Source organism: Saccoglossus kowalevskii, chromosome 21 (genome assembly GCF_978046115.1).
Source record: "Saccoglossus kowalevskii chromosome 21, keSacKowa6.1, whole genome shotgun sequence".
In the NCBI taxonomy this organism is placed as follows: domain Eukaryota; kingdom Metazoa; phylum Hemichordata; class Enteropneusta; family Harrimaniidae; genus Saccoglossus; species Saccoglossus kowalevskii.
Window position 1 is genome coordinate 1,782,068 of NC_140661.1, and position 24,606 is coordinate 1,806,673.

Here is a 24,606-nt window from a genome sequence, read left to right on the forward strand (position 1 = left end):
ATACTGTGAATATTTAGATTTTACCAACAAAACTTAATATATGTAAAATATCGATCAAGTTGTGACTAATTTTTAAAAATGCTTGCCAAATATCTTTTCTTTATATTTATTAATTCAAGATACTTGCACTAGGATACATATTTAATATTTTCCACGATAAAGCCTAGTAATATAAATAAATACAGAGAATATCACACACAATGCTGTGAGTAAATACATATTGTTTTTAGAAGCATCAAAAATTACATAAACTTTCGAATAGGATTATACATTGTAGTCGTATTATATTTATTTCAAAATTAATCAGTTAGTCGTTTTATACAGGTACCATACAGTTTGTATGCAAGTTTTTTGATCCAACACTAACTATCCTGAAGAACTCACTATGCACTATTGGAATACAATTAAAAAATCTCAACGGTAAAAATTGCTCCTAAAACACTGACCTGCATGGTAGTGACACTACTCAGGTGTACTTGAACATGGAATGATAAACAAAAATTTAAAACCTTTGTGTTTAATATCCCAATTTCTAAATGTACGTCAGTGTCTTTAAGCTGAAAAGGTTGGAGTTCATCGAGTCACATACGTTACCAGGATTAATAGAGATCTGTCATTTTCATTGCAATACACAAAATGTGTACACAAAATTAATGTACACAAAATTAATGTTAAAAAAAATATGAATTACACTGCTGTGATTAGTCAATCATTAATATTTAGACTCGTAAAATATTATAATTTCAAATTTATTTTTGATATTTGTACCATGAGAGATGAGTACAACATTTGTTTTGTGTTGAATATTGCTTTCACATCACAAGTGTTGGTTTGTTATTTTTTTCCTTCGTTGATGTTTAATATTTGTTCTCAGTACAAAACATGCACATGCATGTGGTATAAGTGAAAATATATAATACTGAGAACACGGTGAGTCAGAGAGTGATTTACATTTGTGGTGGGATGGTCCTTCCACTGTGTGTGTACCACATAGCATGTAAACACAACAGAAAAGTAGGGCGAAGACTGTGCAATGCGTAAAAACACCGATGAAATCAGCGATTGGGTAAATTTGGAAAATTTTAATAATATATAGGAATATTCCTAGAGTATCAAATAGTCTCGAGAAAGCCGGTATTAAAATGATAAAATGGCTCGAGCTCTGTGGCTTGTGTGTGAAATGAGTTCGACTTGAGTATTTTTCACATTCCCTGAACCCGACGAGCGAATTGCAGAAACGACTCGATGGGCCTTTTATGGGGCTCAACAGAGCCAGTCCATATACGCTAGTATGTCTACTGTCTTATATGTCAAACACGGAACACATACACGTATTTGATTTTGACGTAATTTTGGAAACAAGTCGACATAGCGCACGTCAATATGGCATGGTTGAAGTTGTCTGCCAGGCCTCAAGAAAATAGAAAAAACTCCATCATTCCCCGTCGATCGTCCCGTCCCCCTTCTGCTCAGAATATTACTAAATATTACGTTAAATAGTTGGATAAATACCTTACATTGCACCTCTACTTGTTTTTCCACGACTCGCACCGCAAGAGTTCCCAATTCTTTGCAAAATCCTATCAAATTTCACAAAATTTTGAGCTGAAAAATAAAAAATATGCAAATGAAGGGAGGTTACCCATAATGCAGTGGTGAACTGCTGACATCTCGTAGTTTGCGAAACGTTAAACTGCGAGATGTTAACGCTGTTTTTCTCCCCGCATCATGAAAAAACGTTATGGAAATAATAATGATATTGTAATATAATTATACTTTTGTCGTAAAATCATATCTCTTTAAGTTCTAGATTTTGAAGTAAGGAGCACCAAGGAACTGCCTAATCGTTTAAACTGCAGTACGCTTGTCTTATTTTTCGACAGCTGACCTCAGGACTACAGAATTGACCTTGGTCCCGGAAGTATCTCATGCAGAGTTGCCGTCCCATAAAATAATATTGAAATCGACATTGTTGTTGTAGGTTTCAGTCGAGAAACTAAAACATCATTACTGAGGTATCATGGTATTTGAGTGTCAGCGAGACAGTTTTAAAACTGAGGTAAACTACAGTGTATTGTTTCAACACTCATCTAAATATAATTGTTACTCGTACTTTAGCCACAGTCTCGCAACACCTGATGGACTGTGCTTTAACCATAGACTCGCTATCTATGATAGAGGAACTGAGCATGTGCTTTAGCCATGAACCTGGTGTTTGTAGACCTATGCTTTAATTTTGACCTCATTATATGATAGAGTATTTTAACACACACAATAGACTTTTTATAGTCTAACAAAATAACAACAATTTTAAATTAAATTTCAATAACTATATATAATTTTATAAACTATATTGTCACAGCATTACACATATGGTGGACATATTATGTAATCATACTGCAACCAAGGGAGCTGGAAAGGGGATTATTTTTATTTTTGACTCCCATGTGTAAAGCACACAATGGGGATCTTTACTGTTATCCTGTCTGTGTGTATGCATTTATGTATGTCCCTTGCACCATTATCTCACCGCATTTCAATGAAACTTGGTACATAAATGCTCAGGGACAATGAACAGACCTGATTAGTTTTGGTTTAAATTCTTACATATTATTTACAAAATTTGCATATTCATTAGTTCAAATTTCAACTTTTTCACCAATATCCCAAATACTTATCTGACATTACATTCCAATAAAACATGGATACTCCACAGGCCTGTTTAGTGTTTGATTGCAGTCTGTGTATATTAATTGTACAATTTGCATAAATTAGCATATTTTTGGCTATTCAACAGATATCCACTCCTCAAATTTCATTAAAACTAGATACTAGTACATAAGTGCTATGGGGTAATTCATAGAAGAGATTAGTTCGGGGTTGAAATTATGCATATTAATTAATTACCAGTATATACACGTAATTTGAATAAATTATCTAATTTTTAGTTCAAAAATCTCAGTTATCACTATATTTCAATGTAACACAATATCTCAAAAAATTTAATTGTTGCACAGGTGCTCTGGAATAAATCAAACTGCAAACCACAGATGTATAATCAGATTTATTTTTATATGATGAGGTATGAAAACGAGTACTTTCTGCCATTCTGAATCTTGGTCATGTATGGCTAAATTTCATTCAAACTTTAAACAAAAATTAGACATTATAGAACTTTGTTGCTTATTATTTTGTTTTTCAGATCGGATTTAATATGGCCAACTGGCAGCCATTTTGTTTAACAAATTCAGTTCCTGAGCAGTATCTTGTACATTCCCTTACCAATCATGTTCTAATTTTGTTATATCCATCATGTCGCATATATGCACACGTATTCATTCGACAATCCAATTCAAGATAATCAAATGGCTGCCATTTTAATGTTAAATAATCCTCAAAATCAAACATTTCTACCATTCCAGAATTGAATCTCAGTCATGTATGAATGTATGGATTTCGTTCAACCTTACATGTACATACATTGGGCAATATAGGACCCTAATGCATGAATTTTTGTTTTTTCAGATCAGATTGAAAATGGCTGACTGGTGGCCATTTTGTTTCAACAAATGCTGCAAGTATATCTCCAATATGCTCTGACAGATCATGTTTATTTGTTTATTTAGTGATCTGATTCTAGATGATCAAACTGTGATCGTTTAATGATAAAATGTTCCACCACTTGGTTGTGCAGGGACAGATTTTGTTGATGTGTACATTAAAGGTTATGGGACCTAGTTGGACGTAATTTTGTTTGTCAGATCAAATATTCGCTATTTTAACTTTATACGCCTTTAATATTCTCAGCTCACAAAAGCTCATTCTATGCTTTCTTTAGATTTAAAGTACAATTTCTTTATATAGTGACATTCTCAATTTCTTTTGTTCTGATAACATGCACTTCAAAAATAAGTAGAGCAGGTTGGATTTTAATTTTCTTAGTTAAAAAAACAATGTTTATTGATGTTTAAACAGTCTTCCCAATTTGGTCACAACTAGATAATGTGAGTCTTTTATATACAATTGATGGTGATTGTGTTGAATATTTGGCACCATTCAGAACCAAAAACATAATTTATCAGATTTAGCCCATGATGCTGAGGGTTTGTACCCAATCTTTACTGCACCAGTAAATCACTCTTGTTATAATACTGAGAATAATTTCAACTATTGTTGTAAACCTACAGAGCATCTTTACAGTATACAGAGCATCTTTATAGGATTTATTCAGCAGTGACTATATACTACTTCTCTAACAATAATAACTGTACAACGACATATTATGAATATATGTCATTAGTAGTTCTTCTCCCAAGGGCATTAAAGAGTAGGGGTCTCCAACTGTTTAATATTGAATAGAGCAAATTTAGCATAACAATGAGGTGATTAACACAAACATATTGTTATGTAAATCGGCCGATACTTTGCTATTTTCTGAGACCACTGATTACTCAATTTAATTCATATTTATTAAACTTTTCGCCACCAGACTCTCTCTCAAATTTGTTGAAACTTTTTTTTTTTCTTGTATTCTTTCTTATATTCTTGGAAATGAACCCTAATTTTGGTCCCAATTTATGTAAATTTTCAGTTTTTACTAAAAAAAATGGCTATTTTTGTCCCGATCTTCTGAAGGAAAGAGCAGACTATAGATTATTTTGTGAATTTGTGATGAAAAGACGGAACTGGTGGTGAAAAGGTTAAACACACCAATAAGAAATACAACACTGTGTGTTCATTGGCCGGTTTAAAAGTTTAAAAGCTTGTAATGAATGCTACCTGTAGTATTTAATTAGAAATGTAATTCAAGTAAAAGTAATGTTATTTCTATGAACAGCAAATTTAAAAACAGTAAACTATATACTACTGTATTCTGTAACTGTATTCTGGGACACCCGGTCTCTGGTAGCATAGTGGTTATCGCATCAGACTCATGATCGGTAGACCCAAGTTCAAATCCTAACTGAACATCAAAAGGGTCAACCCCTACTGGCCGAGATTCATTCACTAATGAATGCAACTTTGGGGGAACCTTGGTTAAGGTCCGCAGGTGCTTGTGTTCAACCGAGCCTGGTTGATGCCAGGATAGTGCATTAAAATTGCCATTTGATAGAGAGATGGCCACTCAGCCCTGTCATGTAGTCCCAAACATGAATATGACTTCTGTGGTAAAATGGACTAGCACTGGCACTTGCAATTTGCACTTACAAAAAAAAGTCAGGAGAGACAACAGTGACACTCAATGTCCTAAACTGTCTCCCGGCACAAAAACATTATTAAAAAAAAAAGTATTCTGGGACACCCAGCTTCATGGGTTGAATAAAATTGTGGAAGAAATATCCATATGCCACACTCGGACATTTTTGAAAATCAAGTGTACTATCCTTATTTACTACCAGCAGTGGCAGCGGCATGGGGCAGAGGGAGTGATTGCCCTCTTGAAAAAAATCTTGGTGGGGCGTCACCCCTGAAAAATCAAGCTGAAACCATTTGTGTCAGTAAAATTTCTCCCTCGAAAGGCAGGAAATAGCATTTCAGAGGGTCTAGATTTCAAATTTTTTAAGAGAGAGCATTCCCCCAGACCCTCCTGGTAAGGTCACGTCTTTGGCAGAAATTTGGTGAACAGATCTCGCCCACCCATGCAAAATTTCGTGCCGCTGCCTCTGAGTATGTAAAATGTATTTGTCTATTTACAAGTACATGTATGTATCAGCCTAAGATACAACTAGCCATCCAATACTACAACCATTTAAATGAATCTAATGCTTATTATTAGTCCCCGTTCGGACGAAGTCCGAAAATAGGGACTTATGTTTTGACCTCCGTGTGTCCGTGCGTGCGTGCGTCTGTGCGTGCAATTTGATTCCACTTGTGAAGTTATTCCCTTATGATTTTTTTAGCATACAATGTTGCAATATCCATGTATACAATTATTTCATGTTTATGAGTCCCCGTTCGGACGCAGTCCAAAAACGGGGACTTGTGTTTTGACCTCCTTAGAAATGCCTGGACCAATCACAATCAAACTTCACACATACATCATACATCATACATGATATCATACATATGCACGTCAATTTGTTTCACGATCTGATTCAAGATGGCTGAATGGCGGCCATTTTTGTGCTAAAAATCATCAAAATCAAGCATTTCCCGGCTGTTTACAGATGGATTTTGTTCAAACCTTGTGTATACGTTGGACATTATATGACCTTGATGAACATCATTTTGTTTTACGATCTGATTCAAGATGGCTGAATGGCGGCCATTTTTGTGCTAAAAATCATCAAAATCAAGCATTTCCCGGCTGTTTACAGATGGATTTTGTTCAAACCTTGTGTATACGTTGGACATTATATGACCTTGATGAACATCATTTTGTTTTACGATCTGATTCAAGATGGCTGAATGGCGGCCATTTTTGTGCTAAAAAATCATAAAAATCAAATATTTCTCGGCTGTTTACAGATGGATTTTGTTCAAACTTGATATATACATTAGACATTATGGGACCTTGATGCAAATAATTTTGTTTTTCAGATAACATTCAAAATGGCTGACTGGCGGCATTTTGTTTTAATGAATGGGCTTCTAGACCCATATTTCCAACTTGTTTTGACTGATTATGTTAAAATTTTAAATATTCATTATACATCATGTCATAGATAGACAGATATATTGGTTTGACGATCCTATTCAAAATGGCCGAATGGTTGTCATTTTTGTGCTAAAAAATCATCAAATATCAAGCATTTCTGGCATTTATGGATGGATTTCGTTCAAACTTGGTACATACATTAGACATTGCAGGTTCCCGATGCACATCATTTTATTTTTCAGATCAGACTCAACATGGCTGTCCGGTGGCCATTTTGTTTTAATGAATGGGTTTCCAGACCCATATGTCTGACTTGTTTTGACTGATTATGTTCAAATTTGTAATATTCATTATACATCATGTCACAGATATACGGATATATTGGTTTGACGATCCTTTTCAATGTGGCCTAATGGTGGCTATTTTTGTGCTAAAAAACTTGTTTAATTTTTTAGATCGGATTCTGAATGGCTGACTAGTGGTCATTACCTTGCCCGTACCATCAAAGATGGAAGGGAAAGGTATATTAAGGGAAAAATTTTGTCCGGCGTTATCGTCGCCGTCGTCGTCGTTGTTGTTGTTGTCGTCGTCGTTAATAATTGTTATTGTGTGCATAATAACTTTACTAATTCTATTCCAAACTTCATCAAACTTGGTCACCTTATTCATCAGTATAAAGTCTTCCATGAGTTTGAACAACAGATGTCCTGTATGAAAATATCATGCAAAAATTGAGAAAATCTGATAAAATATTTTGACTGTTTCTACTTGACTGATCACTGGTGATACACATCAAAGGTCACTGATCTCAGTGGAAATATGCATTGTTGTATGTGTTCAATGAAGCAAATGATTTATCTTGTAAAATATCCTTGGTAATGTATCTCAGAATCCCATACTGGGTTTCCAAACCAACTCATGGAGAGATTGCACAGTCTGATACACATTTGCAAACCGACCAATATAATCTTTACAGAAAACAAGATGTCAGAAAATCAATATAAGCACTCCTATGAACTGGGTGCCAAACTTTGATCAAGATCTGAAGCTAATAGAAAATCTGTTTAGTTCAAAGTTATCAAATCAAAAACAATACATAAAAAATACATAAAAAGCAAAACATTTCATCCACATTTTAAAAAGAAAATTGTTCTAAAATATATGTATTCTGTATTAGACAAACTTCATTCGACAAATGAAAACTCACAGGAATATGTTTCAGCTATTAGAACAGAATGATAGAGTTTTTATAATACTGGTTTAAAAACGCACTTCAAAGATTGCAGTGTTTGAAGATTTGCATACAAAGCAGAGCTTCCAACATGATAACTATTCATAAAGGGTGTTTTTTTTTTTACTTTTCATATAATACAGTAGTCACACAATGAGGCAGTTCATATTTGTCTCAGTGAATCATTAATTTTTGACAGACACCTGTACAAAATACTTGAACAAAAGCCAGCTAAGATTTTCTGTTATCTTGCATGTTTTATGAATCTATTCACGTCTAAATGCAGCACTTTTTTTTTTGCGATGAGGCATTTGTTTTAATACTAAAATATCTGAATTACTTTGAATAAAGCTAAAAATTATGTCCTTTAATATAATTAAACAAATAAGGCACCAATGTTTTTGTAGGATATTTACATCTTTAAAGGACATTCGGTAGACTGATTCCCCACTGTTGGTTCAACCCCAAAACTTGTTTGTATTCAAAATTAATTATGACAATGCATATTTATATTGAAACAAACTATGATAAAGGAAATTATATTATATAACAAAGGGCAAGGTCACCAGAGTTCAACTATGTTTTTGTTTTAATGAATGGGCTTCTGGAGCCATATCTCTGACATGCTTTGACTGACTATGTTCAAATTTCATATATTCATTATACATCATGTCACAGATATACGGATATATTGGTTTGACGATCCTTTTCAAAGTGGCCTAATGGTGGCTATTGTTGTGCTAAAAAACTTGTTTAATTTTTTAGATCGAATTCTGAATGGCTGACTAGTGGCCATTTTGTTTTAATGAATGGGCTTCTAGAGCCATATCTCTGACATGCTTTGACTGACTATGTTCAAATTTCATATATTCATTATACATATATTCATAATGGCTGATTTTGTTTTAATTAATGCTGTTCCAGAGCAATATCTCTCAATACGATCAGATACAAATGTCAATCATTTAAATGTTAAACAATCGTCATATTCCTGACATGTTGATATTCCAGCTATATTACTATAAACAAAACTTTATATCTTAAATTTGATAACTAACGGGGACTGTGCCATGCATGGCTTGTTATTATTAGCTCATTTAAATATTTCATGTTGTACCCACATTTATTTCATGCTAAGACCCCATAGCATGCATACAGTATATACACTAAGCATAGCATTATTACATTGTATATGTACATTTTATTTGCTTCTCAAAGAAATATGAGCTTAGAAAGGGTGGACACAATGTTTTCTCATAGTTCAGCAAGAGTTCTTCAAAGTTCCTTAAGGCTCCCTCGCCCCTAAGCTAAACCCCAATGTATCTATATATGCCTCTCCAGATAACTATAGTGTTCTGAAGAGGAGTATATACAATTAAAATGGGGAAGGGGCTCTTGAGGGTCAAAGTTAATTATAATTATGGGTTAGGGGGCCATAAGGAACTAAATCTTATCCAAAGTTCTGCCAGATGTAACCACACAGTTCAAACAAATAATTTTGTTTTTATATTGGATGAAGTTAACAACAAAAATATCCCATTAAATTTGTACTCTGTGAAATAAATATATATTAATGCAAAAAGGAATAACATTTTATAATTTTTGCAGTTCACCACTACAGTTGTATCTTCCATCCCAGCTCAACTAGATACTGGAGAAAAGAAACAAACAATCAGTGGATATGAAGTGATTTTGAAAGACACAATCTTGTTTCCAGAGGGAGGTGGACAAGTACGGACATTAATTTTGTTTCTGCCAACAATTCCAGATTGCTACAATTGAGTTGTCAAAACATGCAACATGGATATGGCTACTTTCAGCACAGATCATAACAACCAATTTTTCAAAACTTGCTGTAAGGATGTCGCTACCACCAAACAACTGGTTCACATTACTATCTATTCCTACCTGTGCTTGAAATAGTACAAAACAATTTCCTCCAAAAAACGCCTACTGTGATAATAAGAGTCAAACCAGTTAAGTCAACAGGTGAAATGCTTATTTCATCCTGATAGTGAACATATACTGAAAACTTCCACATCCAACTCTACAAATAAATTTGGGCATACATTAGTGGTAGCTGCATCAATGCTGCACAGAAATATTTAAGTTTATAACAGCCATTTCTGCTTTTAGTTGTCTATTGATGGTAACTGTGTAAGCTATCCATGCTGTAACTACATTTTGTATGCAACACAGCTTCCATTTTCATGATGGATTTTTTGAAGCCCATGTGTGCAATACTGTAAAATACTTGTTATACATTTTAGTTGCAATTAATTTTTGCTGGAAAGATTTTTTGCATGTTTTGTATGACATTTATTTTCACTGATTTTTAAAGAGTTGAATGAAAAATATAGGAAAAAGGGGATACCTGCTAGATTTATTAGGAGGTGATCTTTGGAAGATAATGTTATAGCAAATATACATCCACAAAATGATGATCCATGCTGATGATTGTTATTTAACTTAATTATCTCTTTCTTCTATTTTTGAACTTTGGTTTGGAATCTATAGCCAGATGACAGAGGAATGGTGAGTATTAGCTTTAGAACCAGAGTCTTACTAGTTTCCATACATTTAGCGTATATCTAATTTCTTTTAAATTTAACTGTATTAAACTACTTTGAATTTAAAAATATTTATTTCAATATAGTTCATTGCATAGTTATAATTACCAAAACATTTGCCTTCTTCACCTATAAAGTTGTAATGTTAAGTTGGCTTCCAGATTTATTATTAGGTTTGTGTGCATGTTAATCGGGAAACTCTTCGGTTTTTTGATTAAAATATTAAAATCCATTTGACTCACCATCAATATTTCATTTGTTGCTATATCTATTCTTACAACTAGCAGTCTAATGCTAAAACTAACCATCCAATGTTACAACTAACCATCCAATGATACAACTAACCATCCAATGCTACAACTAACCATCCAATGTTACAACTAGCCATCCAATGTTACAACTAACCATCCAATGCTACAACTAACCATCCAATGTTACAACTAGCCATCCAATGTTACAACTAACCATCCAATGCTACAACTAACCATCCAATGTTACAACTAACCATCCAATGCCACAACTAACCATCCAATGCCACAACTAACCATTCAATGCTACAACTAACCATCCAATGCTATAACAAACCATTCATTGTTACAACTAACCATCTAATGCTACAACTAACCATCCAATGCCACAACTAACCATTCAATGCTACAACTAACCATCCAATGCTATAACAAACCATCCATTGTTACAACTAACCATCCAATGCTACAACTAACCATCTAGTGCTATAACAAACCATCCAATGTTACAACTAACCATCCAATGCTACAACTAACCATCCAATGCCACAACTAACCATCCAATGCCACAACTAACCATCCAATGTTACAACTAACCATCGAATGCTACAACTAACCATCCAATGCTACAACTAACCATCCAATGTTACAACCACCCATCCAATGCTAAAACTAGCCATCCAATGTTACAACTAACCATCCAATGCCACAACTAACCATCCAATGCTACAACTAGCCATCCAATGTTACAACCACCCATCCAATGTTACAACTAGCCACCCAATGTTACAACTAACCATCCAATGCTGCAACTAACCATCCAATGTTACAACTAACCATCCAATGATATAACTAGCCATCCAATGTTACAACTAACCATCCAATGTTACCACTAACCATCCAATGTTACCACTAACCATCCAATGCTACAACTAACCATCCAATGTTACAACTAACCATCCAATGCCACAACTAACCATTCAATGCTACAACTAACCATCCAATGCTATAACAAACCATCCATTGTTACAACTAACCATCCAATGCTACAACTAACCATCCAATGTTACAACTAACCATCCAATGCCACAACTAACCATCCAATGCTACAACTAACCATCCAATGCTACAACTAGCCATCCAATGCAACAACTAAACATCCAATGCTACAACTAGCCATTCAATGCTACAACTAACCATCCAATGCTACAACTAACCCTCCAATGCTACAACTAACCCTCCAATGCTACAACTCGCCATCCAATGCTACAACTATCCATTCAAAGCTACAACTAACCATCCAGTGCTACAACTAGCCATCCAATACTACAACTAACCATCAAATACTACAACTAACCATCAAATGCTACAACTAACCCTCCAATGCTACAACTCGCCATCCAATGCTACAACTAGCCATCCAATGCAACAACTAAACATCCAATGCTACAACTAACCATCCAATGCTACAACTAACCATCCAATGCTACAACTAACCCTCCAATGCTACAACTAACCATCCAATACTACAACTAACCATCAAATGCTACAACTAAACATCAAATGCTACAACTAACCCTCCAATGCTACAACTCGCCATCCAATGCTACAACTAGCCATCCAATGCTACAACTAGCCATCCAATGTTACAACTAACCCTCCAATGCTACAACTCGCCATCCAATGCTACAACTAACCATCCAATGCTACAACTAGCCATCCAATGTTACAACTAACCATCCAATGCTACAACTAACCATCCAATGCTACAACTAACCATCCAATGCTACAACTAACCATCCAATGCTACAACTAACCATCCAATGCTACAACTAACCCTCCAATGCTACAACTAACCATCCAATGCTACAACTAACCATCCAATGCTACAACTAACCCTCCAATGCTGCAACTAACCCTCCAATGCTACAACTAGCCATCCAATGCTACAACTAAACATCCAATGCAACAACTAAACATCCAATGCTACAACTAGCCATCCAATGCTACAACTAACCATCCAATGCTACAACTAACCATCCAATGCTACAACTAACCATCCAATGCTACAACTAACCATCCAATGCTACAACTAACCATCCAATGCTACAACTAACCATCCAATGCTACAACTAACCCTCCAATGCTACAACTAACCATCCAATGCTACAACTAACCCTCCAATGCTACAACTAAACATCCAATGCTACAACTAACCATCCAATGCTACAACTAACCATCCAATGCTACAACTAACCCTCCAATGCTACAACTAACCATCCAATGCTACAACTAACCCTCCAATGCTACAACTAACCATCCAATGCTACAACTAACCATCCAATGCTACAACTAACCATCCAATGCTACAACTAACCCTCCAATGCTACAACTAGCCATCCAATGCTACAACTAGCCATTCAATGTTACAACTAACCCTCCAATGCTACAACTAGCCATCCAATGCTACAACTAGCCATTCAAAGCTACAACTAACCATCCAGTGCTACAACTAGCCATCCAATACTACAACTAGCCATCAAATACTACAACTAACCATCAAATGCTACAACTAGCCTAGCCATCAGATGTCAATGTCTTACACTGTCTTAGCAAATGCTGATAGCTGCCAGGAATGTTTTGTCTTTATAACCGCATATTACAATTACCACAGATTGATGGTATACCTGTTACCAGGGTAACAAGAAAGGGAGCTGATGCAATTCATTTCGTTCAAGAACCAATAGAGCCTGGAAAAGATGTCAAACTGGTTGTTGATTGGACAAGAAGATTTGATAACATGCAACAGCATTCAGGTATTTGAGAACTTAATTTCATGACATAAGTCAGTTTACGCTTTTTTTAAAATTTTTTGTGTTTCATTTATTACCTGTTCTAATTTGATGACAAAAATTAGTTATATGACTCAAATGAATGGTTATTAAATGGTGCAATCTACCATTGTAGATGTAAACTATGGTCATCAAACGTGGTTGACATCAACATGTGACCATGAAATACTGTTTATTGCCAGAGAAGTTTGTGACATTCACTTTGAATTGAATTGACCATCATCATTTGTCATAGGTGTTCTGACCATCATCAAGAAAGGTTATGATTGACCTGGTACCATTGGAATTGGTGGTTCATCAATAACCATGGCCATTGTATACTATGGTTGCCCATCATTTTGAACCTCATCACAACAAAGTCTACGAAATATTCCCATATCATATATTTTATACAAATCAACCAATTTATATTAGAATTTGTCTATTTAAGAGTGACTTGCTACACACTCTGCTTTCTTATCACCCCAACAATTTACTTGGTTTATTTGTTTATATAACCATCGTTTAGAGAATACTTTCTAAACACTAACATGTTCAAAATTAGGCATCCAAGTGCCTTCACATTTTTACATTGTTCTTTATAAATCTACTCATAATTTCCACTTTATAGCTTTATTTCACCACTAGATGGCGCTGTTTAATGGTAAGGTGCATTTGTGTCCATGTCTGCCTCTTACCACCATTATTTCTAGTAACCGTGCTCTTACTCAGTAATATATACTGGATGATTTTTTCATTATACCTCTAAGGAAAATGTATCAAGTCTGATGTGTTTTTTTCAGGTCAACATTTAATCACAGCAATAGCTGACAATATGTTTGGATTTAAAACAACGTCATGGTAACGTATCTGTTCATTCTTAGCAAAAACAACGTCATGGTAACGTATCTGTTCATTCTTAGCAAAAACAACCAAGTTTTTTTGTTTGCATTGAGTGAAATGAAATGAAATGACACAATTAAATCTGACACTGAAAACAATAGAATTTATTTGTCTGTAAAAAGCTGTATTGATGTGTTTGAAAATTTTACTAACATTTTCAAACATCTTTCTTATTTTAGTTATTCATTCCTTTCGTTACCTCAAGTGCCTAAGCGCTATCAGCATGATAGAAATAGAGTCCAACCACTGAACACATACTTATATATCCACACAGCACAAAAACTTCTTCCCATTGTCATTTCTGTCTATTATCTCTCATTAAATTATTTAAAAAAATATGTATAAGAATATTGAACACAAGAATACTGCTAAGTATGCACTCTGGTCGTACAGTAACACATTGACCTCCGTGTAATATGATTACCATACTGCCTTTGAAACCAGGGTAATTTTTACTGTTTCTTTAAATCTATGTAGTTTTCTTTATATTTCTCATTACTACGGGCCCGTGCGTTATTTATTATGGTAACCCGTATTTGTGATGTCATGGAAAAGTTTTGGTCTCATGATCGACGCCTGTTGAGACGCGCTACACTGATTGGTGCGTCCCATGATGTCACGCCACTCGGTGTGCAAGAGAAGAAGGTGCAGGACACAGACAAAGATGGCAGCAGCCGAAAACGGGATTGTGTTGGAACCGTGAACACGAACGTGTTCTGGAAAGCACCAAGTCGGCGTACGAAAAGCTGGGAAAGAACTGAGTTCAGGGTGTTGCAGCCCACGGACGAGTTTATGTTATTCCCGTACTGCGAAGAAACCAAAGTGACTGTCAAACTTGAGTTGCACCAAATTTGTTGACGTACAGCGTTGGACTGTGTTGTCGATGACCGAATTGATGCGACTCAGGGACTGATCAATGAGCGGTGAGTGATCTTTTGCAACGTACGGCTCAGGGAACTTGACGTACATCAGATCGAGGAGCCTAGAATCATCAGGAGTAGTTGTGATTTCCTGAGAGTGGCCGTGTTCTCTGGCGACGTCATTGCTGATTATACTTGCCTCGTGGTCAGCGAATTTACTGTACAGGACTGTACAGAACGTTGTGAACTGGTTGGCGATTTTGTTGACATGAGTTTATTATTGTGTTATGTATCATTTTATGAGAACTGACGATAGCAGTAAAGCTATTGTGTTCCCACTGTAAAATCTCTGTAAAGCACGCATTTTGTAATTTCAGAAATTGCCGTTGTACTTAGACATGTTGTTGCTATGGCGTTTCTATATTGAGTGAATTACTAGTTAAAATATTAAATCTGTTTACTTTACATTTGTATTTTATTTTTATTTGACAAGTCAGTTATTCGTTCCCCCAGGCGGTATAAATGCCTGTATGCTCCTCACCACGCCAAATTAGCTAGCCTGAGATTCGAATACAATTATTTTTATGAAATTGGGAGATTCGCACCGGAGCTCATGTCCGGTTATCCACGTCCTCCATTGTGCGTAAAACGAAATATCTCGCGGTGGACTTGGTGCGAGAAATACCCGAGTTTCACCTTCATTATTCATAAATATTATAAATAGTATTTCCTTCTCATGGAGCATATCCCAGTTTTACATTATTTATTTATCCTAGGGAAGTAAGTACCTTGGTTGACCTCTATCAGATTGTTTCATTCTTTGATAATATCCCACAATTCTCTATTTTTACCAAAAAATGTTACTAATGACTTCTTATTCAAAACTACCAGCCTGATATCTTGATAGCTCATCAATTGAAATCAGTCTGTTAATCAACAATTATCACAGCAGAGCAACAGTTCTCCAATGTCTGTAATATTTAATTTCAACATGTTGTGAAAATGTATCTTGCAATTTAAATTTAGTTTTCAATTTTCAGTTATAAAAGTTGTAATTGATCACTCTGAAATCATATTACTACTAAACTAACAAATCATCTGTTCATTTTGGTATTTTTTGTTTTATCAAAACTTTTCATTTTTTGACATGATTGGGTTTTGTCCATGAAAAAAATACAAAGGGAACAATATTCAAGAATTTCAAGGTAACCATACTTTAACTATGTTATGTAAATTGTCAAAATGGAGTTATGTTTGTGGCACGAGTATCCTAATATAAAGACTAATGTAGTCATGTTATTCATTGATGCAGTTACCTGAAAGTAGCAATTTCAGTTTTTTAGATGTCTTGGATTAGCAGGTGTAGGTGACTCCCACTTTTCCAGGACACAACATTCTGAAATTTGTAAACATTAATTTTTTGTTTGTAGGATGTTTAGTAAAGATGTGTGTTTAATTGAACTTGACACTCCTAAAGTGACTTCTGAACAGATAGAAGCAATTGAGAAGGCATGCAATGACGCCATCTTGAAATGTGTACCCGTAACACCTAAGTACTACCAACCAGAGGATGACGAACTTGCAAATGTAAATATTTACCATGGTTTGTATTACAATGTTGCTACATACTGTAAAATACTTTATTTTAGCTGGAATTAATTTTCCCTGAAAATACTTTTTTGGTGTTTTGTTTGGAATTTATTTGCACTGATTTTTGACTAGATGAATGTGAAATATAGAAAAAAAGGTATATTCCTTGGATTTTATTTTCACAGTATCACTCCTGCAGCGAAAATAGCAAAAAATAATTCCAAGTGAAAATAAAGTATCTTACAGTAGTTAAAAGTTTTGGTGTGGTTTGCATCGACATCTGGAAATTACTAATACTATGATTCTGATTCACATAATATTTTTTGCATAACTGTAAATTTTATAAAGTATAGACGTGGCTTGTAATGGATGTATTTGTAGTTTTTGCTGTGAACACTGTTATTTTACCAACTCAACAAAGAGTACAGTTAGTAATAAGACTTCAACAGCACTATCAGTAAGTTAGGGGGTCTTTTTCTTTATTATGTATAGAATTATCTTTTCATTTGTTTTATTATATTGCCAGTTTCATTGTAATCCATATGTAGGCAACTCAAGATAGTACACAAAAAAGTAAATACTTTACTGACTTATATTGTTCAGTTTTTCTTAGACTTGAATAACATTTAGTGACTGTCGGCTAATAAAAACTCAAATCTCCACATTTGAAACATGTCATCATTCTTTTCTCAGGCAAACCTTGGTCAATTTTATTCAAAGTTTGTTTGCTATGATCTCACACACATGATGAGTTAATGATCACACACTGGTTTCTCTTGTGATTTAATTTATAATAACAAACTTGCAACCATGTTGGTTTTATTAAAGGATATGCCTGTAATCTGAACACAGTTCAACAGTGTCTGTTTAGTTATTGAACACTTTAAAATAACAAAACTATCAAGCAAACAATGTCATAATATGAACACACCTCTGAAAAATGAACAATATCTAAAAATAAACATATACCTTTGTAAAAGGAACAATATCTTAAAATTAAAATAAACTCTATAAAATGAACAATATCTTAAACATCATTTTCACAGTATATTACCATTAATAATATTGCTATATTCATACAGATACGTAGTAGAGGTCTTCCTGATGATCATGTAGGACTAGTACGTGTCATAACTATAGAAGGAATTGATGTCAATATGTGTTGTGGAACACATGTGTCAAACCTCAGTCAGCTACAGGTATGCTGGAATATGTTGTTTTTTTGGTACATATGCATGCACAATTCATGATCTGAACCAAAATGATCAACTGGGAAAAAAATTGCTCTGTTAGAAGTATGTGCATACATAGTTGTGGTCTACTTTCCACTATGAAAAATGGCACATATACCTCTGTGGAGGATGTGCTTTTTAAATAGAGCTAATATGGGACATGCACCACCTCTGTCCTTCTAATGAAAAATATACAGAACATGCATCACCTCTGAGAGATGTGCTTTTAATAGAGCTAATACATTATAGTGAATACCAACTTGAATTTATGAACTTAATAAAAACCAGCTTTATACCAATATTCACATTCTTTGTGTTCTTATCATTTTTTCATAGTGCATAAAGTTGTTGGGTGTGGAGAAATCGAAAAAAAGAACTAATCTGTTATATTTAACTGGTAACAGAGTTTTAAAATACCTTGGAAAATGTTATAACACAGAAAAGGCTCTCTGTACTGCACTAAAGTAAGCATGCACAAATCTGTGCAATCTGATTGGTCCACTACCCAGCTTTCAGTAGGGTTGAATTCTAACTATGACGTCATGAATTTGTTTTGAATATTGCCAGATAATTTAAATGCTAGCAAGACTTGTTGTGTTCATTATTACAAAGTCTAGTGACAGCTAATGTAAGATTGAGTAACTATGGTAACAGCAGGCCTGCATCTCCTTGTGTTATTTAAAACATCAAATCCAATATTATTTATGAAGTATGTATGTGTATATTGAAGAAACTGAAGACTGTGTCCACCCCAACCAAATGTTTCTCCATTATTATTGTTATTCTGTTTCTATTATGTTTATTGTTTTCAATGTTTTTTTTTCTCATTTGATAAGTAAAGTATTTATATTGTTTAAACAATAAATGGATGGAGTCATCATCTTGGACAGTATTTAAATAATAATGACGTGTTTTTAACAGGTGCAGTCCTGAAGAACATGTTGACATGGCAAATAAACTCCAAAAGTCGGTGAGGGAAGTTCAGAAAGTAAGAATTATTACAGTACTGTATTTGTTGTATTAGAAACAATGTGTACTTTACAATCAATGATTAATAACAATTATTGCTGTACACAAAATATTGTTTATTTAATGGTCTCACTGTTAATGCCTATTTGTTATGTGTTGCTTATATAGCAAATATGCTGTACAGTTTTAGAAAACTTTTTTAATTTTTTTTTAACTCTATTATGCTAATAGTTCTGAAAAATATTTTTACATTATTATTAGGAAATTGTTTGCCTCACACTGTTAAAATTTTAAAACTCTGTCATGAGTCAAACATACTAAGGAAGCACATTTAGATTACCAGAAAATGTCTAACGCTGCTTGATTTCCAAGGCTGTACATAGTTAATGAATAATATAATTTGGTTTTAAAAGGTGATGCCAAAATCTCTGTAATTTACTATAAAAAACGTTAACAAAACTGTAATTGGGTTTCGTAGGTGAAAGTTTTAGCTACTTTATCATCAAACTCATGTAAAATCTACACAGGGTGAATGATATGCAAATTAGCCATTGTTCTCACTTGCAGTTGGTCAGTGATTTTCAATCTTAAAAAGCTACTAGAGTTTTCTTTCTTTCTTTCTTGTGAAACCTTCAATCTATGTTGTGTATCCATAGAAGAGTGGCTGGTAATGTTATTAGTCTGTTTTGTTCTCTTAGCCACCTGTATCTACTACTCCAAGTATCAATCTCTGAAAACAAAAATGATATATACATACACCTTAAACTCTGTCACCAACTTAAATACCCAACTACATACCTGATATTCTTTGTGTTTTTTAATTTATTATAATTATATATTTTATTTACTCAATTTGAATTATTTATACACAATAATTATGTAAATTTTGTGTTCTTGGCTGAATATTAAATTAAAATCACATTATTGTTATTCTCTGTAGTCTAAAACCATGCTGCTGAGAGAGGTTGCTAAATATGAAGCTGAGAAGCTGAAAAGTTCAACTGACAATGTCATGAGTCTACACAGGAAAGATGGAGATAATGAATACATGAATATAATAGCCAATGAAATTGGACAAGAGGTGAGAATTGTTGTTGCTAAGTGCTGCTATATTGTAATATAGCAAAAAGTAGTTTTGGCTAGTGTGTTCAATTCACTCTGGGGCAATTTTTAATTCCTGACTGGGTAACATGGAATGATGGATTGTTGGTAGCATGTCTGTTTTGTTCTTGGTTGTAGCTATAAAACAAAGGCACATAAAGTAAATGTGATACAGGGTTATGCACGTACTATGCAATTCATTGGTGCATTGTGCAACTGAAATTGTTAAAAAACTAAATAGACCAAAAATAGAATATTCAAAAAATCATAAATCTTTACATGGCATATGCACTACTGTATTGCTGTATATCTAAGCTTTCAGATGATATGTAGGTTGTTATAGTATAATGCATAGTAATAAATAGAGAATGTCAGAATCACAGTCTTTTAACTTGTTTTTCCCAATTGCTACCTTAAATATACTTTTAGTTTGGTGTATCTTAAAACCATCAGTGGAATATACTTAAAAATTCTCCCAAATTTGGACTTAAATCTTAAGAAAAGTTTTCATATGACTGCCCGAATTTGTAGTGATTTAATTTTACCGAAATGTTTTAAAATCAGCATTCGAAACCTATGGTTTACCTATATATGATGTATAAGTATCTGATTATTAGTACAAGTGTTCATAAATTATATTGATCACAAGTACACAAGCCACTACATATATTCTCACTCTCAATAACCATGTTTTAATTATGTGATAAGGTACACTCAGCAATAGAGGTGTTAGGCTACAAATAATGTTTATTACTGTAAAATACTCTATTTTCGCTTGGAATTAATTTTCGCTATTTTCGCTGAAGGAATGATTCAGTGAAAATAAAATCCAGCAAATATACTTTTTTCGTATATTTTACATTCAACTCATCAAATATCAGTGAAAATAAAATCCATAACAAAACACCCAAAGAATCTTTTCAGCGAAAATTAATTCCAGCTAAAATAAATTATTTCACAGTAGTTAACAAAGATTCACTTTGTGGCAAGCTTAGACAATGTTTTGTGCCAGGTGATATATACTATGTCAATAATGTGAAATTATACTGTGAAATCTAAGTAGTGATTTAAGTGATAGGAACGATATTATTATTGTAGTGTATGTGATGGTGTTAATTGTATAAATATCTTTTTTTCTTTTATTATATTTCAACATTATGTTATCATGGTCATCATTGACTGTTGATTCATTGAATGTTCACTGAAAAATAAATCAGATCAATAATTGTCCAATTTCTCTATCTTAATACTGATTGATACAAACCTGAGAAGGTGTGTGAAAAACTGAAAAAACTGGACACACACGTACACACTCCAGAACTAAAAATCAAAGCCAAAACTTCTATGTTGATTATGTATTCCGTTAATTCCAGAATGGAGTTGTGTTTGTCAGTGTTGGTAATGAAAAAGGAGCCGGTCTGTTTTTAATATCTGGCCCTGAGGTTGTCATAACTGAAGCTGGTCCTAAGTATGTACCTCATATTTCTTCATATAAATGTTATCTTGTGACACATATCCATGTGTGCATGCATTTTGTGTTCAGTATCTCATACATACTTTGACCAATTCTTTTAAACCTTACACATACTTAACACCTAGATACATAAACACATGCAAAAAACTTGTGATTGGGTGAAAGATGGCCGACTGGTCAAAGATAGACTTTTTTGTTGCACAAAGTGAAATCTGGTATTTTGACATGTTATCTAATTATCTTCAAACATTTGTTTTCTTGCTGTTAACATGATATCATTCATTGTCATACGCATAAACATGTGTATCTCCGTAGTAAAAACTACTACGAGACACAGGTGCTGTTATATTCACACACAACAAATCTACTCATATTACTCACTTTATAAGAGAACAGAATTCTATATACTATATACATTCAGTATGCAACAGGGACTGTGCATTGCAAAATATTTGCTTATAATTTATGTAGTTGTGATATTTTTTGAAATGAATCTGATCATCCTTTGTTGTGCTTTATAATATTTTATTTTGTATTAATTTCTATATTATCAGTTAGAAAAAAAACAATTACAATAAACATTTTTTTTAAAGAATTTATTCATCAGCAGACATTTACTGACATTGATTCCACTAATGTCTCCCTTGGCATTTAAGTTTTTATTTGGTGCCAATTGCAAGTTGACAAACCCAACACTGCTTGTTTGGAGTAACTGAGAACTGTACAGTACTGTACTGTACAGTTCTCTGTCCCAGAAATCAATCCCACAACCTTTCTGACCTCTCACTCTACCATCCCACAACCCTTTCAACCTCTCCCACTATACCATCCCACAACCTTCCTGACCTCTCACTCCACCATCTGACAACCTTCCACTATACCATCTTACAACCTTTCTGACCTCTCACTCTGCCATCTCACAACCTTCCTTACCTCCCACTCTACCATCCCACAACCCCCCACTATACCATCCCACAACCTTCCTGACCTCTCACTCCACCATCTGACAACCTTCCACTATACCATCTTACAACCTTCCTGACTTCCCACTCTACCATCCCACAACCCTTCCAACCTCTCCCACTCTACCATCCCACAACCTTCCTGACCTCTCACTTCACCATCTGACAACCTTCCACTATACCATCTTACAACCTTTCTGACCTCTCACTCTACCATCTTACAACCTTCCTGACCTCCCACTCTACCATCCCACAACCCTTCCAACATCTCCCACTCTACCATCCCACAACCTTCCTGACCTCTCACTCCACCATCTGACAACCTTCCACTATACCATCTTACAACCTTTCTGACCTCTCACTCTACCATCTCACAACCTTCCTGACCTCCCACTCTACCATCCCAAAACCCTTCCAGCCTCTCCCACTCTACCATCCCACAAGCTTCCTGACCTCCAACTCTACCTTCTCACAAGCTTCCTGACCTCCAACTCTACCTTCTCACAAGCTTCCTGACCTCCAACTCTACCTTCTCACAAGCTTCCTGACCTCCAACTCTACCTTCTCACAAGCTTCCTGACCTCCAACTCTACCTTCTCACAAGCTTCCTGACCTCCAACTCTACCTTCTCACAAGCTTCCAGCCTCTCCCACTCTACCATCCCACAAGCTTCCTGACCTCCAACTCTACCTTCTCACAAGCTTCCTGCAACTTCTTGGACATCACAAATGCTGCAATTGACTTCATGAGCAAACCAGTTTTGTCATGAAATGTTACATGAATGTGTCAATATCACATGTAGGAACTATGACACTGACTTTCTCTATTTTAATTCCAGGGTTGCCGAAATTCTCGATGGGAAAGGTGCAGGAAAGAATGGGAAATACCAGGGAAAAGTGAATAATTTAAAAAAGAAGAAAGTAGCAATAGATTTTGTGAAAACATTATTGTGTAAAACTAACAGTACTGAGACTACTGAAAGTTAAACATGTCTCCAAGAATAAACCCAGATACGTGTTCTGAACTTCTTTTGTCTTCCAATGTGTTTGATCGTGAATATGTGCCCTGAACATATAAGGGTATAATAACTACACCAATTGTAAAATTAAAAAGGGACTTACTGTCTTACTAATACAAGACAGCAGCACCTACATAAACTAAGCCAGTAACACATTCCTTGTATACAATTTGTTTTCTTTTTTTTAACCCTTTTATTGTTCCCTTACTTTTTATGTAGTTATTTTTCTTTTACCAATGTCTGATTTGTAACCCTTTTCATTCCCTCCGGGAGATATTGTGTGTTGATAAATAAATAAATAAATAAAAATACGTTGAAAATAAAACCAAATCAATTTCAAAGTGTAATGTGTCAAAAACTATAATTTGGAGTATTTTTGAAGTAGCTTTTAATTATATAAGACCTTCAAGGCTGATTGTTATATCTGTATATTAACAAGTGTATTCTCACAATGTGGAAATCCTCTACCCACTTTTCCAGAGCATTTGGAAGGAAGAAAACACCCCGATAGAGTGGGGGGAGAGCTATCTTGTAAAGCTACCAAAGAAGGGTGACCTTAGTCAATGTGGGAACTACAGGGCGATCACACTGCTCTCCATACCGGGGAAAGTTTTTAACTGCATTCTTCTCGATAGAATGAATGACGCGGTGGATGCACTCCTACATGACGAGCAGGCTGTTTTTAGGATGGGAAGAAGCTGCATAGACCAGATAACAACTTTCCGCATCATTATAAAACAATCACTCGAGTGGAACTCCTCGTTGTAAATAAATTTTGTAGACTACATGAAGGCCTTTAATAGCATTGATAGGCCCACTCTTTGGAATCTCATGAGGCACTATGGCATACCAGATAAAATCACAAATATCATCAAGAACTCATACGAGGGTATGACCTGCCGTGTTGTCCATGGAGGACAGCTGACTGATGTTTTCCAGGTTAGGACTGGTGTCAGACAGGGCTGTTTGCTGTCACTTTTCCTGTTTCTTCTTACCATTGACTGGATAATGGGAACATC

The 24,606-nt window shown here is 34.7% G+C and overlaps 2 protein-coding genes across 2 annotated transcripts in view; one reads left to right on the forward strand and one right to left on the reverse strand.

The window, feature by feature from the left end:
• Positions 1 to 1,645, reverse strand: part of LOC102801914 (uncharacterized) — a 79,012-nt gene extending 77,367 nt beyond the window's left edge. Inside the window, exon 1 of the mRNA XM_085495384.1 lies at positions 1,513 to 1,645. The gene's annotated coding sequence lies outside the window, so the exon portion shown is untranslated. The remainder of the gene's footprint in view (positions 1 to 1,512) is intronic.
• Positions 1,646 to 1,718: 73 nt separating this feature from the next.
• LOC102802777 (alanyl-tRNA editing protein Aarsd1-B-like) lies at positions 1,719 to 23,917 on the forward strand. Its single transcript, XM_085494847.1, has 13 exons — positions 1,719 to 1,761; positions 1,884 to 2,059; positions 9,438 to 9,560; positions 10,347 to 10,364; positions 13,322 to 13,463; positions 14,282 to 14,339; positions 16,672 to 16,828; positions 17,914 to 18,030; positions 18,400 to 18,527; positions 18,985 to 19,051; positions 19,973 to 20,113; positions 21,507 to 21,601; positions 23,408 to 23,917. The coding sequence occupies exons 2-13, from the start codon at positions 2,021 to 2,023 to the stop codon at positions 23,553 to 23,555; spliced, it is 1,233 nt and encodes a 410-aa protein (XP_085350973.1). The 5' UTR covers positions 1,719 to 1,761; positions 1,884 to 2,020; the 3' UTR covers positions 23,556 to 23,917.
• The last annotated feature ends 689 nt before the right edge of the window (positions 23,918 to 24,606 follow it).

What these genes read in the sequence shown, in the direction of transcription:
- LOC102802777 (XM_085494847.1), top strand. Translation starts at nt 2,021, where the DNA reads ATGGTATTTGAGTGTCAGCGAGACAGTTTTAAAACTGAG. An exon ending in AGGATGACGAACTTGCAAAT is followed by an intron (nt 16,829 to 17,913) that starts GTAAATATTTAC and finishes ATATTCATACAG; the next exon opens with ATACGTAGTAGAGGTCTTCC. An exon ending in ATAACTGAAGCTGGTCCTAA is followed by an intron (nt 21,602 to 23,407) that starts GTATGTACCTCA and finishes TTTTAATTCCAG; the next exon opens with GGTTGCCGAAATTCTCGATG.